Source organism: Otolemur garnettii, unplaced genomic scaffold, assembly GCF_000181295.1.
Source record: "Otolemur garnettii isolate 467f Iridium unplaced genomic scaffold, OtoGar3 scaffold00125, whole genome shotgun sequence".
NCBI lineage: Eukaryota > Metazoa > Chordata > Mammalia > Primates > Galagidae > Otolemur > Otolemur garnettii.
In genome coordinates, this window is record NW_003852520.1 from 2548627 (window position 1) to 2567403 (window position 18777).

The 18777-nt window shown below is 42.4% G+C and overlaps 1 protein-coding gene across 1 annotated transcript in view; it reads right to left on the bottom strand.

Annotated features, from left to right (window-relative positions):
• Nucleotides 1–7002: 7002 nt before the first annotated feature.
• Nucleotides 7003–18777, bottom strand: part of DYRK2 (dual specificity tyrosine phosphorylation regulated kinase 2) — a 13225-nt gene continuing 1450 nt past the window's right edge. Inside the window, exon 3 of the mRNA XM_003797828.3 lies at nucleotides 7003–12522. Coding sequence (XP_003797876.1) covers nucleotides 10915–12522 — 1608 coding nt within the window. The 3' untranslated portion in view covers nucleotides 7003–10914. The remainder of the gene's footprint in view (nucleotides 12523–18777) is intronic.

An 18777-nucleotide genomic window follows, 5' to 3' on the forward strand; every position in this document is an offset into this window, starting at 1 on the left:
CCCAGGGCCTGCGCCGCTCGCCCGGCCCACAACAGTCTTCTTTTGCTTTTATCCTTCCCTTCTCAGTAATTTAATTTTCTTAGTTTTTTTTGTTGTTGTTGTTGCCCTCGGTAAAGTGCTGTCGCCTCACAGCTCACAGCAACCTCCAACTCCTGGGCTTAGGCGATTCGCTTGCCTCAGCCTCCGAGTAGCTGGGACTACAGGTGCCCACCCCAACTCACAGCTACTTTTTTTTGCTGCAGTTTGCCCGGGGCCGGTTCGAACCTGCCACCCTTGGTATATGGGGCTGGCGCCCTACCCACTGAGCCACAGGCGCCGCCCTTCCTAACAGTGTATTGGGTTATAAAAGATATTGTTAAAATGCGAATGATGTGCTCGCTTCGGCAGCACATATACTAAAATTGGAACGATAAAATGCGAATGATTATTGTGAAAACGTATGAAAATATGTAAGGAAATTAAACTCAGAACCAGCTATCTGCTAACACGTTGGCGTTACTTCCTTCTGTCATTTTCTCTCCGCCATCTCTGCCTTTACCTCTGTCTGTTTTGTGTTCTAATTTATTTTTTGTTGTATTTCTCTCCGTCCTTCCTTCTTCCCTCTCTTCTTTCCTTTTTCTTTTTTTCTTCGTTCTTTCATTTTCTCTCTTCCTTCCTTTCCTTCTTTCTTTTCTATCTTGCTTAATATTAATTATACAACTTTCGTCCATGAAAACATAAATTTGTCACAATTTATTAAGCAATCCCTGTTGATGGATACAAGTATTTCCCCTGAGTTTGTACTTTTAGATATTATGTACACAACTTCTTGTTTACAACATGATTATTTCTGGTAGATTTCTGGAAGGAGAATTATCAGATAAAAACAAGGATTTCTAAAGCTCTCCCTGCAGAGGGCCAAGCTGCCCTCCAGAAAGGTCCTGCTAATTGTACCCAGCAGCTTGCAGCGAGCATTTAGGGTTACCACGAGCTCCTGCTAGCCATGAGCACCATTGTTTCATTAATAGTTGATTGCTCCTGGGTGAAAAATAAACTCACTGCTGTAATTTACATTTCCTTGATGAACAATTTTGAATAGTTTTGATTGATATATGTTGCTCATGTAAATGTTTTAATATGCCATTGCCTATTTTTTTTTACTAGGCTATTAGTGTTTTTCTTACTGATTTGAAATGTCCTTTAGAGATTAATTACATTCCATCTGTAAATTTCTATATAATCACGTTTTGAAAAATGCATTTTTCTTTCAATGTAGAGGAGAGGGAAAAATACATTTTTTCAGTATAGGTTACTCTAGTTATAAAAATAACAACACAAATGGTCCCCTCAGGACCTTGCAGGGTCTCACCCACTCACCTCCCTACTGAACGGAGCCTGTGGTGTGGGACCACTGCTATTCCTGTTAACTTCTCTCTCCCTAACGGCTCCCAGATGGTTGGGAGTCCTCTGCCTGTGAGCCATTTGGCTTCCTTCCAGTTTTTCTCCACAGGAAACCAGAATGACTATTTCAAAGTCTATTTTCAATGCACCAATGGCTTCCTGCCTCCTCCCACTGGGGTTTTGGTGGCCCTGTGGACTTTCCCCCTCCATGCTGCCCCCTTCCCCTGGCTCACCACACTCCCGGACACAGACCTTCTTTCTGGTCCTGGAGTCCATGCCCAGGGTTTTGCTCCCCCGGGTTTGGAACCCTCTCCTTCAGAACACCACATAAATGCCACCATCCCAGAAAGGCATTATTCTTTCTCACATAATCTAGCTACTGCTTCTGCCTGGCACTTCTCACAAATCCTAACTCTCATTTTGTGATAACCTGTGTAACATCTACAAAAACGTGGCATCCTGACACCACCTATGTTTTGTTCACCAGTGTGTGCCCAGTGGAAGGGGTGTAAGGAAACAAAGGAGAAGATTCTCCTGCCTTTCTCAACTCAGTTCCACTCACCTGGCCATTAGCAAAAATCACGTCCAGATGTGAAGAGAAAGGTCCCAAGAGTTGGCTTTGCTAAGGGTGACCTTGCCCACCCTTCAGTTAAGGATGGCTTTGAGGGTGGGGTGATGTTTCACTGGAGCTGAGTCCCACAGGACGAAGCAGAGATCAGGAAAGGCATTCTAGACAGAGACCACACATGCATGGTGACTCTGACAACACATTTGAGAAACTGCAGGTGGACAAAGCCCACCTTTCCAAAAGAATCATTCCCATTTCCTCACTCGATAGCACACTCTTCACCCAACCTATGTGTCATGCCAAAAAGTATACACACAGGTGCTCAATCAGATGAACAGATGATACAAGATATGCCTCAGAGCAATTCTCTTTTCCTAGACAGTCCCTTTTTCTCTACCAATGTGAATGTCCTCAAGACCTGGCAGAGACCCACCATTTCGAAGCCAGTCTTATCCAGCAGCAACACAGATGGCCTGTGGTTACTCTGAATTTCTGTCTTTCATTGATTGCAAATTGTTTAATGTTTAATCTTGTCTTCCCAATTAAACATAAAATCTTCAAGGACAGGCACCAATCTCCTCTTCCCTTTCTTCGCCTCTTTTCTGTCTTTTATGATTATTATTGTTGTTGTTGTTTTGTTTTGGTAAACTCCAAAAAAACATAGATTAGATGTTTAATTTCTAGGAAGGAAGGAAAGAAAGGAGGAGGGGACAGAGTGGGGCAACCCAGCACAAATTCTCTTTGGGTGGAATTTGGCTTAGCTGAACTCTGTGCAAGCTGCCCATGTCCCCATCCCCCACCCATACACGCACAGTTTTTATTTTTCGTTTGCTTTGTTTTTGAGACAAAGTCTCACTATATCACCCTCAGTAGAGTGCTGTAACAACACAGCTCACGGCAACCTCAAACTCTTGGGCTTAAGCGATTCTTTTGCCTCATCCTTCCAAGTAGCTGGGACTACAGGCACCCACCACAACGGATTGTCATTGTTGTTTTAGCAAGCCAGGCTGCGTTCAAATCCGTCAGCTCTGGTGTATGTGGCCAGAGCCCTAGCCATTGAGCTATGGGTGCCGCCCACACATACAGTTTTTACAACCTATTAAATACAAAATTTCCTGGAAAAAAGTTTGAATGAATAAATATTACTCAAAGGTTTCACATTTTCAGCACAAGATAAACGGCTTACCATACTTCATACTCTGTAACCAAAGGCATTAACTTTCAACACTTTCTTTTTTCATGCAATTACTGTAACTCCCTTTGAAGCAACCTAGCAAAGCAGACACCAAAATAGCAACAACAGTTTCCATACACAAAGAAACGCCGCTGTTATTTCTATCTTCATACAGATCTTCCTTGACTTGGGGCAGGGATACATGCTGATAAATCCCTGGCAAATTGCAAATGTTGTAAATTGAAAATGCATTTAATACTGAGATAAACTCATTGTAAAAAAAATTAAATGGGGCGGCGTCTGTGGCTCAAAAAGGGTAAGGCGCGGCTCCACATGCCAGAGGTGGTGGGTTCAAACCCAGCCCCGTCACAAAAAAAAAAAAAAAAAAAAATTAACGGACCTCTTGCCTACTGTGGACTCTGCCTGTGTTTCTGCATCATAAGGGCCCTTCAATCCATCTGCTTTAAATGTCCACCTTCCCTCTCTGGTCCAATTGGCTATCTGGTACAAACACCTCAAATTGCTCTTCCCTCATCTACTCTTACCCTTCTCTTTTTCTAAAGACAGAAAGAGCCAATCTGTTCCTGGCATTTCTTCCTTAAAAATTCCTTGGTTGCCACCTTGTGTATAGCATAAAGACCAAAATGTTTAACAGCCCTACAAGCTAGGCACGATCTGGTGCCCAACCACTGCACCCTTGCTCTCTGGGCTGGGGCCACACTGCTCAGCTTGTTTCCTGGCCTCAGGGTCCCTGCCAATGTTCTTCCCCCTCAGCTGAATTGCTTATTTCCTAGGGAAGCTGTCCTGCACTCACACAAGACAGCACCCCCCACCACTGCACCAGGACCTTTTCCTCACAGCACTCACTACATCTGCAACTGCATGTTTGTTCACATAATTATATAATGCCTGCCTTCCCAACCAGTCTACCTACAGACAGGAACTACGTCTTTGTTCACCATTATATGCCCCTAGTGCCTACAACAGAACTTGGCGTGTAGTAGGTATTTAATAAATATTTGGCAACTGAATGTCACTGCAATGGATGTTAATATGGTTCTATTTCTTGGGTATCCTTTTTTAATTTAAGACTTCCCTAGGCAAAATTCTAATGAATAGAATTCTAAAGAAAGAGAAAGTTGAGTATTCTTCTTCACATAAAAGTATAAAAAATTAGCCCAACCTAAATTTACCCATACATTTATTTACTGCTGGTCTGTAAACATTGCTTATAATTTATCACATTTACCCCAAAATAACTGAAAATAGTTTAATACATGTTTATGTAAATGATTTGGTCCTATTTGTAGGATTCATTTTTGCAAATGAAGGAACAGTATTGCTAAGTGGCATTTAAAACCCCTTAACTTAGGAGGGGAGATAATCTGGGACAAAAAAGCAAGGAAAGACACAATATTTTAGTTTGTAAAATTGATTTATTTACAGTTTGGTATTTTAAATTTGTATTTGAAATTTTTATTTTTATTTATTTCCCTGGCAGGCATTTTATATTTTCTTAAATATGGAGGCAAAGGATAGAAACCTGAGTAAATTTAAAGAGAGATTTACCTGCTGCTACAGTCAGTAAAAATTTAACTTTTAATCCCTGAGAACTAGCAAAGTGTCAAAATAATATTTTAATACATTCAAATGTAAAAAAAAAACTTAAGAACATAGAAAATAAAGTTATAAAGCTTCTATAGCCTCCCCACAAAATGCAATGAGAAGTCCTCTTTCACAGAGTAGCTGAGGTGTGCACAGGTGTTTAAAGTTACTAGGTGCACCTAAAGAGACCAAGATATTCTAGTTCTCATGTTTTTGGTAGTCCCATTTGAAAACTGTTCCTGCAAACTGATACATAATTTATTTCAATAACATAAATGCCCATTGCTTGCTCAAATTCCTCCCTTTCTAAATTTGTGTGATACACGGTCAGGGATTTTCCTTTACTGCCCAAGATCAACATTAGCTGTTAACAACCTAAACCTCAAATCTTGTGTTTTTGCAAAGTCATTTTGAAGCAAGTCCTTTGGCTTCCTCAAATATCAAATGAGGATAATTACAGCCCACAGTGATATGTAAGGATAAAGTGATGTTCACAGGGATACCGAGACATCTGTGAAAGGCCTAGGTAAGGAGTTACGCTCTCTGGGACAAGCGATGCGTTATGATGCATTCCTGCCACTCCCACCATGGCTTGTTAATACTCCTAACATGTCAGTTTTCTTTGGAAGAGTAAATATAAATTCACTGGTTTACTCATTAAACTTCCTTGAGATAAAAGATAATGGCAACCATTCTTCCCCATTCCGCCCACAGAAATACATGAATTGTGCCACAGATTTTAAGAATGTGACCACAGCAAAACAGTAAGTCAGAGTCAAATCAAATCAACAAACCAAAGACTGGGTGGTAAGATGCAATTTTCTTGGGCATGTGCAACATATCAGGAGTCATTTTTCACTTGGGACAGTGTTAAAGTGTCACTAGTAACAGGGGTTTATGTGCCTCATGGCCCAAAGGAATGGTAATGGGAATCAAATTTTAAAAAAAGGAAACAAACAAAAAACAATAAAGCCACAGATACCTTTTTCAAATCCCTCTTAATGCTGTCTTTCCAAAACAGAAAAGTCAAACCAACTTTCCTTTCTTTCAAAGACCAACATCAGTGTCAGCGAGGAACATTTCCTAGTGCTGATTTGAAGGCAACTTTGAAGTTCTAAGAATATTTGTGTAGCTGTTAATTCCAAAAGTTAAAAAAACAAAACAAAACATGGAGAATGAAATAGAATAGAGCAAGACAGAGCTCTGAAAGATTTGAAACAAGGAAAGAGAATGCGGGGAAACTATCCTCCACTCCCAGTCAGTCTGTCAGGCCTGGACAATAACGTGTAAATTGCTGGTTTAGCACCAACTTTCAATTTTATGCACAAGGCACATCTCTTAAAAATTTCTAATTATATTAGATTTTTTTGGTTAGTTTTTGGGGGTTGCACTGCACATGAGCTTTGAGAAACAAAAGGAATAATAATGAAATCTATGTTATGAGCTAGGACAGGACAGGGGCTGGCACAGGAGTGCTGAGCGTCCCCCATTTAAGCAAATCCCACAACTAATGCAAGAAGCTGTACAGAGTCATCCCATGGCTGTTGGTGGCAGAAGATAAATAAAAATGTGTGGCTGTTCTTTCCACAAGAGGGAATTATCTGACTACTGAAGACCCCTGTACGGCTGACAAACCACAAGGCAGGCGCCCTCTGCGACTATCAGCTCTGAGCTTGGTAACACTGAGCCAGACAAACCATGAGCGAGTCGCAGACCACAGGCCTCAAGTTCTGACCCAGCCAGGACAGGAGACACTAACACCCCAAAAACGTGCACCAGAGAAAACTTACCATAAGTTTAATAAAGCATGGGGTGGGGCTGATGAGAGCACATATGAAAGGCTTACGAGAACTTGTGCACAGCAAGGAAGGAAGGTTAGTGGGGAACAGCTGATAGTCCCTCCCACGGCTTAAGTACCACCTTGAAGGTTACCACAAAAAAGATAAGAAGCTCTAGCATGATGAAGAAATGGCAGAAGAGGCCATCTAGAGAAAAATCAACATAAAAATATTAAAGGTAAAGGAATAGAGTATTTCGAGGAAAACAAGAGTTGCCTACTAAAATTGTAGTCTTTCCAACTTGAAATCTATATATTTATACTGAACTACTGAATTCATTGCTGATGAACTAACTAGTAGAATGAATTATTTTAACTTCTCTAGACATTGATATAGAGCTATCTATTTCGCATTCTAAACCTTCTAGGGTAACAGTCCAAGAATAATACCAGAAATAGAACAGGAGTTAAATTACAGTTAGAAAAGGGGAGAAAAGGTAAGGTAGGACATTAAAATTTTATTCTGAAATTATCTCTGGCCACAACAATAAAATTTAACAAATATTCACTAAACAGTCTTACTCCTGTCATCAGCTGTACAATACATACAGTATCATAGAACTGGCCACTAGGATTAAAATCCACTAGAACATGTTCTATGTTAAGTGGCGACAGCAGCATCTCACAGAGGTTTTTACAAACGTATATACACAGTCCACATTCAACCATTTCACATATATTCAGTACACACAGTTGCAGCATATCAGACACGTGTCTAAGTTGTAGCTCAATTAAAAACTCAAGCCACTGCCCAGACAGTGCAGCAGTTGAGCTGAGTATAATTACAATTAGTTTTATGTATGTCCATAGCAGAGAGATGTGCAAGCCCCTAAGAAACAAAGAGTTCACAAATACCTTTTTTTTAAATGCTACCACAGCATTATGTTGGGCAATATTAAAACCTTTACCAACCAAATCAGTTTTTAAAAAAGTTTTCTGTTTACCAGAAATATTCTTGATGAAAAAAATTACAAAAATGAATGCTCTCTTTAAAATAATTCACACTTTTATTTAAGATTCCAATATGGCCCAATGCTACTGATGCCTGCAGTGCGCTAGTGCTCTGAAGGAGTCAAGTTCCCGACTCCACACCACCCAGTAAGTGTGAAAGTGGCTTAAGTGCCTTGCACCCAAATTGTAAAAATCCCTGGCTGTCCTTACTAGAGCCAGGCACATAGAAAAGGAATGCACTTTGGTTCATACCAAATGCCCTGGGATTAATCACACTATAAAATTAAATGGTTTGAGGTAAATTTTTACAAATACAGTTGATTTTTGTCTACTGTTAGCATAACAAAAAAAAAATACCATTTAAAAGTCAGTCTGATGTTAAGATACAAGAAAGACCATCTTCAACCCCTTAGACACAGGAGTCCCTGTGTAACTAACCGGCGGTTGGGCGTCTTGTGTCAGTGCCTTACGAGTCACACCTCATGGTTTCTGTTAAGGCCTGTAACTAGGTATTTAAAACAGATGTATCTTTGCAGAGGTGGGTTCCACCCTTACCAACTAGTATTCAAAGAATTAAAGGGCCAAAAAATGCATGCCCTACAACACGGCATTCAGAACAGAAGGCACATTGTTAACGCTAAGGGCACAGGTTCCCTCTGCTGCCGCTCTGCCTGCACCACCCGGGACTCCACTGCGGTGGCAATATAGCTGTGGTAACCAACACTCCAGTGGGGCAAGGCAGAGCCTAATGAGACTGCAACCAGAGACAAGACAACAGGTGCTATTCCCAAGTCTGGAAACAGCTCAGACGTCCCTAGACGATGGTGACCCATAAGACCAAAGCCTGTTTCCAAGCCAACGCCAAGCAGCCTGTCAGAGCCCTTCCTTCATGCTTTAAAATCACCAAGATGCAACATTTTCTTTTTTTGACATTAAGCTAAAATTTTTTAAAAGCAGTTTTATCACTGAACACTGAAACGTGGTGGCTTTTGTGAATAAAATAATTTCACTCTATTGGGACAAATGAAAGGCCATAGCACTTGCACATTAAGGTTCGGCTACAAAGTTTCCAATTGCATTTGTGAATAAAAGTAGTCAACAAATGCAGGCTGGCATCGGAAACCCAGTTTTATGGGGGGCAAGACAAGCAATATTAGTCCATTTGTAAATTTTCAAATGTTTAATCGCTTTATAAGAAATTAATAATGGTAGGCTCACATATTTAAACTCAAATGTGAAGATGAGTGGGACTGAAAGAAGAGCATTATGAGGGGGAAAATGTAATAGCTTTTATGTTTTTATTTTAATGACCTGAAGAGGCTAACCGTCAGTAAGAGGCTCATGGTCTTACAAAGCCACCAAACCAAGTCTTATACTTCTCATGCCTTTAAGCCAAAATCTTAATAAATACACAAATCTTTAAATTCTATAAGCCACTGATTAGGGGTATTGTCACATGGGCATCATTTGAAAGGTAATTTACTATCATTATTGCACTTCCACAGATTACACAGAAAGGTGTACAGTAAGGTAAAGAATTTGACTAGGGGAAAGAAGCTATAATTTCTAAATACAGAGAGAAGTACAAATTATCTGTGACATCCACCCTTAAATAGTAAAGCAAATATTAGTATCACTCTCTTATTAATAAGCTAATCTTATTACTGTTTTTGGCAAATATCTGAAATATTTCCTGAGCATTTTTTTCCACCATCAACCAACAAAGCCTCAAGATAGTAAAGTGTTTTGTTCAAAACTACTTTTTTTTTTTTAAAGTAAGAGAAACTGTAGGATTAATATTCAAAGAACTTAACTGGAAACCTTCTTGGCCTCACTAGGACCATGCTTTAAGTACTTGTAAAATCAATTTACAGGCAATACAATAACATCTGTGCATATAAAAGATTATTTATCCTAATTTGTACTACTCAAAACCTACTGTCCAAACAGGCAGAAATCTTTCTATATTAAATTGCACATACCAAAAAATTTTTCCTCGTGCCTTGAAATTGTAATATATCACTGCTTATACATTAGTGATAAAATACTGAAATTTTCACTGTGAAAATAATTACTATTTAGAGAAGAAAATATTCTTTTACCTAAGTCTCAGTTACTTTTCCAAGGTAAAGTGTCATTCCCACAGAAGCAATCAGTGCAATCCAAAAGAAAGTAAAACAAAATTGAGGAATGCGATTTCTGTGATTCTTCCAACAATATAAAGAATAAGTCAAACCATTTAACTTGAGGTTGAATTTTTCCTCCTTTAAATGTTGTTAATATTGGCCTTACTAAACAGCCATGACTTCCATTCATCAAGAGGATTTTAAACCCTCCTCCTTTACAAAAGTTGATACTTTCCCAGGCAAAGAGAACCTTAAGTGGCACCTGAAAAGTGTGAACTCACTCTGACCTGCTAAATTTTCTTTGGGACAATGGAAATCCCCACCTTAAGTAGCTAGGCTGCTGTCCTTTTTAAAATTGGAATATGAAATGGTCATAATCACAGCTGACATGTCTCTTTGCTGTATGAATAGTCTGGGACATGTAGCTGAAGGAAGAAGGTGACCCCGATGCAAGCAGCAGATGTCTGGTCAAACAGAAATACAGAGGGAAACAGCCAAGAGCAGGGTGGGGCTGTTCCTGGAATACCTTTCTAGATTTATGTGCAAAACCAATTCTGTCATATGAGGCTTCTTTACAAAACAGCCTGCTGATCATACTAGGGAATCTGGAGGAATGCATGCTTCCATCTCCATTTACCCACAAAAAGCTGCTTTGCATGCTTTCAGAATGTCAGGATGCTAACCCAGCGATTTAAATCTTGGGACTCCCATTTTGTATTTGTTTGAGCACCAGAGAAAAAAAATTCTCCTTAAGGTGTAGTTTTCTTAGAATATCACTTCTGTCCTGACCACTCTCCTCCCAGCACCACCACCACCTCCCAGATTAACCTACGAAACAATGAAAGTAGGACACGCAACCCCATGCGTGGACCTGTGAATGGAGAGAGGAGGGGACGTGGGCTCTCGCCCTGGGAGTGTGACAAAACCAGGAAAATGCAATCGTGATAATGTCTCTGACACCAATCTGTCACTACGTGGCAGTCGTGAAGGAGTCAATGGCCTGCCATGGATGCCATTCTTCTACCACACTGAATATAGTAAGGCTCATCATACTGTCAGAACACAAAAAGTTTCAGAAAGTGTAAAAGCATTGTCCTCATGTATTTTATAAAAACAAAATGAACAACTTTCTTACATTAAAATTAAGTGCTGAACAGATACAAATGAGTAGAGTTATTGAGCAAATAAAAACAGGTCTGAGCTATGCCTTTTCAACCCAGTAAGGCTTAGCAATGTCATGTCTTTCAGATTACCAGCATCAAGGGACTGGAGCTCAGCTAACCAGTTTTGGCAACACTGTCCTCTGCTGAATATTCCCATTGGCATCTGTCATTTGTGCCAAATTAGTCCTCAGTTTGGAAGCTGAGCTGGAAGGTGGAGGTAACTTGGAAATAGACGTGATAGCACCGGTGCTCTCCGTGACCCTTTTCATTGAGGTCTTCTCCCCGGCGGGAGGCTTTGGCAAGCGCCTCCTCAGCCAAGGGTGCCGCAGAGCCTGGCCGGGGGTCATGCGCACTGCGGGATCCCATTCTAAACACTGTTTTAAGAAGTCGAGGAAAAGGGGGTCGTCACACCCCTTCAGTGCATTCCCCCACTCTCTGCTCTCAGGGGGTCCCCTCATTTTCCCCCTCCGGGACCGGCCTCCATTCAGAACCACAGAGCCATCTGAGAGAGTTGTGACAGTGCAGTAACGGGGATAACCCTTAGAGCTCACAAAATTTTTGGCTCTTTTGGCTGTATCCAACAGTTTCTGGGAGGGCATGCCTAACAGTTCGATCATGCAAGCCAGCTGGTCCCCTTCGTCTTCCCCAGGTAAGAGGGGGTAACCTGTCAGGAGCTCTGCTAAAATGCAACCCAAGCTCCACATATCAATGGGCATACCATACCTGGCCCCAAGGATCACTTCTGGAGCCCGGTAAAAACGTGACTGGATGTACGTATAGACACGTTGATGCTCGTAACAACTGGAGCCAAAATCGATCACTTTAATACCACTTCTACCCTGCTGCTTTAACAAAATGTTCTCGGGCTTGAGGTCACAGTGAATTATTCTGTTTTTGTGCAAGGCATCCAAGCACTGCAAAATTGAGTGGGCGAACTTGCGCACCAAAGGCAGGCTGAAGCCCTGGAACTTGTTCTTCTTGATGAGTTCGTAGAGGTTCATGCTCAGCAGCTCGAAGGTCATGCAGATGTGGTTGCGGAAGGTGAAGTTCTCCAGCATGTGGATGACATTCATGGTGTTGTCCTTGTCCTGCTTCCGCAGGTGTTCCAGGATCCGGATCTCCTCCGCCGCCTGCCGGTGGAAGCGCTTCTCGTTCCGCACCATCTTCAGGGCCACGTGCTGGTGGACTTTGTGGTCATAGGCCTTGACCACCTGCCCAAAGCTCCCCTTGCCGATGACCTTGAGGACCTCGTACCTGTAAGCCACGTGGTCGTGGGGCACCTGCACATACGATCCCTGGTCATCGTCATAGCCACCATTGTTGGGTCCACCTGTCATGCCCTGGCGCTTCTTTGCATTTGGACCCAAGAAATACACTTCAGGGTAGCTGAAAATCTCATGGTGCTCAAAGGCCGTTAGTTTTTGCATGTATTGCTTCATCGCCTGTTCAGGCGTCATGGGGGTGGCTTTCACCTTCCCCATGCCCTCCATGGACTTCAGAGAGGTAGAGCTCCCCTGCCGTCTGTGAATGCCGTCCAGCTGCCGCTCTGTGCCCACTGGCAAGCCTGTCCTGCCCACAGCTGTCAGCCCATTCGGCTGCGTCGTGAGCACAGTCCGCTTGTTACTGTTATCCTCAAACAGCTGCTGCACCTGGATCTGCCCGTGAGCGTGGCCGCCGACATGCAGGTGGTCATTCGCTGAGTGCTTGCTGCTACCAATCTGGAATTCAGACAGGAAAAATAAACATAATCGAAGAGGCATGTCTGTTCAAACCAAGTGTTTTATACGTCTCCATCTCTTACACGCCACCTTTACAAAATCTGATTTGGTTTGACTTCACAGCCAGAATCAGCTTTACTAAATGGAAAGCTGGGCACCCAGGAGGGGCCTGATGAGTGCACCCACAGGGAGAGTGGGTCTGAAGCTGTCAGGGCTCTGATGGGCTCTGACAGGGCAAAGGGAAAAATATCAGGGGCTAGCAGGGCCGCGAAACTCTGAGGCCTTGGCAAAGGGCCATAAATGCCCCATCTAACAGGTGAGAGACTGGCCACACTGTTCAGAGTTCCCCACAGACAGCGAGACCGTATCTTTCCTGTTCATCATTCTACACCTAATGTTTAACACAGGGCCTGCCACATCACAGGTCTCCCACTCAATCCATACTTGATATAAAAATGAAACAGCATGCATAAAAAGTATAAGCACCTAAGACTCTACACGAGTAGAGACTGTGATGACCATTTAAGGCCATTCAGCCCAACAAACCAAGCAACAACAGCATTTTGGGCCTTCCGTTGGTCGATGGTTGGGATTTCTTAAGATGTGCTGCTGGGCTACTCAGCTTGCCAGCAAGGAATCCAGAGAAGCAATTTCTGTTTAAGGTTCTGTTTAAGCAACCTAAGATGGGTGTAAAAGGCCCCAACCCTCTACTAAGAATCTTTTCAAGCACTCTCACTCACTGCTAAAAATTAAGGGGTGGGAGAGGACCAGCCTCAGATATCCGTAAGTCTTAAAGCTGCCTGGTAAGTGAAACTCCATGGCACCCTGAAGACCAATGTCATTCACAGTCCATCCCATCCTTCAGCAGCTATTAACAGAGGACTGGCCACCAAAGGGGCTGAGTCCCTGCCCTCTGGGAACTTACCATCACTCAACTGAAGTTCTTTGCCACCAGCATAGTTTCTGTTATCGTCTAAATTTTATGTTTTGGGCCTCATATACTACTGAAAGAATAGAAGAACTCTGTAGATGTAACATCGTAATTTGAGAAAGGATTTGGGAAACCTAGATTATAAAATGAAGTTCTATGTCCTTCTTACTACAGACCAAGACCTCCACATTTTCTTCAAGTGACACCTAGCATGGAAAATGATTGCATATGGAGTGAGCTTCCTCTCTGCTTGCTTCTAAAATGAAGCAGAAGCTAGTGTTTGGGCCTGACCATGACTTCCCAGATTCAGAGATTTTATTTCTTAGACTCGTAGAAGACTTCTAGTTGAGCTCTTTGTTAAACTCATAGATGATAGCCCGTACCAGGAGACCTTCTATTCTGTAAGGCAGCCAGGTCATTTCACCCTCATTCTATGCCCAAAGCAAGGCACTCCAGCAGAAAGTCCTGGGCACATATAAAAATAGTACAGGCCTGTCCATTTCTTTTCTTCCTCTCTGCAACCTCTCTTTTTCACTGTGGTCTTTCAAACACAAGGGAATAAAGGGACCTGGATTTCAAAATATATCTCCCCTACAGAATCATTCTCTTCAGGGCAGGATGGTGCTATTTCAGGAGAAAAATCCACATTACCTGTGTACATGCTATAAAAAGCATAAAGTTTCATTACAGAGAAAAACTTACCTTCGGGCTTTAAAGATTCCTTAAAAGATAGCAAAGGAAAACTTTCTGAGTACTAGAAACTCAAGTCAATGTTTGGTACAACAAATTTTATGTTTTGCATAATTTGAAACTTAACCACAAAGGTTTTAGTGATGAGAACTAAAGAGTTTGCTAATAAACTACACCACCCCTCTCCACTGCCTTCTCTTGGTCTCCGCTGCACTGTCAACTACAAGTTCACCTCCCCGTAGGTGGGGGCAAGAGCTCTCCAAAGTTCAAGCCTCCGTTCCCTTGGTTCCTCACTCCTATAACCCGCCTGGTTGATCCTGACCACAGCAAAGCTTTGAACCACTCACGGGCTACTTCCTGCACACCTGCTCCTCAAGCTCAGCCCCACCAAATCTGCATCTCCTGAGCTCAAGATAACACCTGTCTACCTGCCCATCAGTTCCCTCTGCCAGGGGCAGCTCAAATTCAACTCATGATTCTTCTATCCAAACTGTTTCTTCATCCCATAATCCTCAACTGCACACCATCACCGAGGATGTGATGTCCAGGAATCATGGCACTGCACACCTGGAGAGCCCTTCCAGCATCTCCCTCCACTCCTCAAACCACCACAAAGCGTCGCTGTGACCAACCCATGCCCTTTTCATCCATACAGCCTCACCCACCACTCCTGCTTCTTTCACCAGACAGCTGAGGAGGCCTCCTAACGTGCTCCCTTGCTTTTAAGCATGGAGTTTACTCAAATCTCTCTCCACAGAGCTCTAGAGTTGCCATTTACAAGTGTCAATCTGAGACTGCTCTTGCTTTTCTTGAGGCCCAAGGCTGGAACCATTCCCACAGCTAACGTAAGACTCCACCAGCAAGAACATGAAGTTCTAAAATGTAGAGGCTAAGTGGTGTGAGGCCTTCTGGCCTCATCTGCCACTGGCAATCTTCCAAGAGGAACAAGACCAGTGTCCCCAGGACCTCTGGACATGCCAGGTTTCCATGCTCCTCTGCTTTTCATAAGGTCATGTTTCACAGAGGTTAGGACACAGACAATGAACCAGCTCTGACATTTACTACTACTCACTGTGTGACCCTGGGCAATTCACTTAATCTCTCTGAAGCTAGGTGTCCTTGTCCACAAAAAGAAGGTAACAAAGTTACTTGATTACAGCTATCAGAAGGATTCAATAAGGCAACATGTATAAGGGACTCCGCATAGACTCAGCCCTCTCCACATGCTGCCTGGAGCCTCCTTCATTCCCAAATCTAGGTGATCTCTCCTACTCACCCTTCATAGTCTGGTTCAAATCTCACCTTCTCTGTGATACCTTCCCTGACTTACTCGACAGCTATGTGTGTACTCAGAGAACCCTGCTACAGAACAGATCTCATTTTACTGTAATTGTTTTACCATCAGATGCACCCGCCTGGCTGTGAGCAATTCCAGGGTGGAGTCACCACTTATCTTTCTAACTCCCTAATAATATAAATTCAGGTATATAGTAAGTATTCAATAAATGCCTGTTGAATGAGACAACACATATCAACAAGATCCTGTTAACTCTTGCCTCTCTTACAGTTACTCATGAAAACTAAATTTTGTACCTTCCTAAGAAAACATCAAGTCAATACCAGGTAATTAGGGAACGTTCCTTTGCACCCAACTCTCTGCTGATGTGTTTACAAGACATTAGGCAAAGGGCAGCCAGTTATAAAATACTTGTAGTAGTATGGCAACTAAATACCAAAAACAACTCTTAGAATCTTAAAAGTTTTCCAGAAATTCATTTGAGAGTTTCTAGTAAAAGAGGACTTTAAGTTTCAAACAGGGTAGGACTCTAAAGTCACAACTCAACTTTGAAGTAAAATTAACTGAGACATGGTGAGACAGACTAGAAAACATTTCCAGAATACATCTTCCAGGACTGCATCATAAACATTAAAAACCTCTCCCTCCTGCCCAGCCTCTGAACTCTGAGATCAAGGCCTACCCCTGCTTGCCAGTGTCCAGCAGTGCACACACTGAAATATACACACTGAATAAACAGGATTAAAATGCCTCCAATTTATAGGTGAAAATCAAGAGGTATCAAAAATCATATAATAATAATAGTCTAACCAGTTTGGTAGTTTTAATCCAAGAAAGAAAAAAAAAAACAGGCAAACAGCAGATATTTCACTGTGCTAACATTTCTGGGCGTTTTGAAACTGCTCTGAGGTCACCCTGGAAATGTTGTGCAGTGTCTGGAGCACAACTGAGCCCAAGAAGGCCGGATGCAGCTCCTCCTCAAACACGCTGACCATCTGTGTGGCCCTGAGGCCAGTGCCTACTTTTTCTTCTTCTACATGTTACTTTTTTTTTTTTTTTGTAGAGTCTCACTTTGTTGCCCTCAGTAGAGTGCCGTAGCGTCATAGCTCACAGCAAACTCCAACTCCTGGGCTTAAGTGATTCTCTTGTCTCAGCCTCCCAAGTAGCTGGGACTACAGGTGCCCGCCACAACGCCCAGCTATTTTTTGGTTGCAATTCAGCTGGAGACAGGTTTGAACCCACCACCCTCAGTATAGGGGGCCAGTGCCCTACTCACTGAGCCACAGGTGCCGCCCTCATATTACTACTTTTTAAACGTAAAGTTTAATTGTTTTTTTAATTCCAATTATTTTATAAAGGTAAAACTGGTAACTGCAGAGTGCTTTAAACAATAAAAGTTATGAAAGTAATACAAATTAGTATTTTGAAATTAAAAATACATATATTAATATCTCCCATACAACATTAAAAGAAAAATGCTAACAGGAATTAAGATAGTTACTGGGTAAACTTTTAGGACAAATAGAAATAAACTAAATGACTAGGGAAAACAAAGGGGCAATAGCATAGTTAAGTTCCAAAGTTCAGAATCTTTATAACCATTTATTGACCCATCTACTATTTCATTTACAAAGGCAAGTGTGTGCAAGTGCCTATGACAAGACCATTTTCCTGTCCTTGATGCGCTTTTTTCCCATTCATTCTAAAAGTTCTTGCTGGGTGGAATTACTTTGCAACTAAAAACTAAAAACTTTATAAAAACTTGACAGACACCTAGGAACATGGATGTGCAAAGGTTCTTGCATTTATAACGAACATAATACAATTTCCTGTCCAACAGTGTATTAAAGTTCCCTTAGGGAGGGTGAGCTCTTTCACTCCAGCCCAGACCTGAGCTGGCTAGGGAATCCTGACCAGACCAGTTGACTAGTCTGAGTCTGTTTCCTCACCTGTAAACTCAAGGAGTAGAACCAAATAAACTCTGTGGTTCTTTTAAACTTTCCTGTAGTATGAACTCTACAATATTACACAAAATGAAATCAAAACTCAAATTCACACTTTCAAAACCAAGCATCTAATCATTAACAGCATGCCTAAGTTTACACTTAAGTTAAACACAAATAAATAAAGCATAAGCCACAGCAAAATACAGGCCTTCATCATGAGAAGCAGGGTCACACCTCCTCTGGTCTGGTGTACCACAGACTGGATTCCTTCTCTGATCTCATTGTATATTCCAACTGCAAAGAGACTGACCAAGTAAAGCCAATCCTCACAACACTGGAATCCAGAAACAAACCAAATACTTCTTTCCTAGTTCACACCATGTCATGTGATTACATCAACACAGGGAAAAAAGAAACTGGATGTTATTCTACTTTTCAAACGTCAAGTGATTCCAAGGCAAACAAACAAAAAAAACCAAACCCCTAAAACCAATGGCAGTTTCATAACCAAAACGTCACTATGACAAGAACACCGAATGGTAACGTACAGAACCACACATCCCCCACTGAGGGACCACTGCCCACAGAACACAGACTGTCAGTGCACTTTTGTGCAGTGAATGCCTGGCCCCAGGACTAGACATGGCAGGAAACTGGGACACCCAAAAGGGAAAAGCAAAATGCTATGAAACTTGCATGCTCCAGATCCAGCACTCAGCTACAGCTGACATCCCTCACCAATTCTCCTCTGATAACCCCATCTCCCCATAACACATGACTTCCAAAGATGCTCCCCTATGCGCTAGTAATGGTCTTTTCTACCCAATTTTCACTTGGCAAACAAAACTGCATCTCCAACAATTACCCCCCCCCCCCAACAGAACCACCTCTGGAAGATCAAACCAAAAAAAAAGACTACCCATACCATCAGTTCTCCATGGACACACCACCTCTCGGCTGGCCGCTGCTATCCAAGGGCCATCCATCCCTGAGAGCTGAGAGGTCCATGCTGAAGTGGAGGCCAGCCTTCTCTCCCCTCCCTCTGAGCCCTCTGAGGGACCCAGCACCTGTTTGGTGCCTCTTTCTAAAAGGCACGCCAGGCCTTTCCTTTTGAATAGTATCCAAGGGCTGAATCCTACAGGATTGGCTTGTTTTGTTTTGACTACTGTTGAGGCTCTTATTTTTACTAATGTTAATTACAATTTCTTCTGTGCTCAAACCTGTAGCACTCATAAAACATGCTTACACACGCGGGGGACAACTGGCGATGCTCCTGCCGGCTGGAGCCAGGCCTGGGAGGCTCTTTGGGGGATCGGTTTTCCAGGCAGACCGGCCTGGCTGTCCCTAACGCATATCTGTTTCTATAAATACCCACTACCCATGGGGGGGGG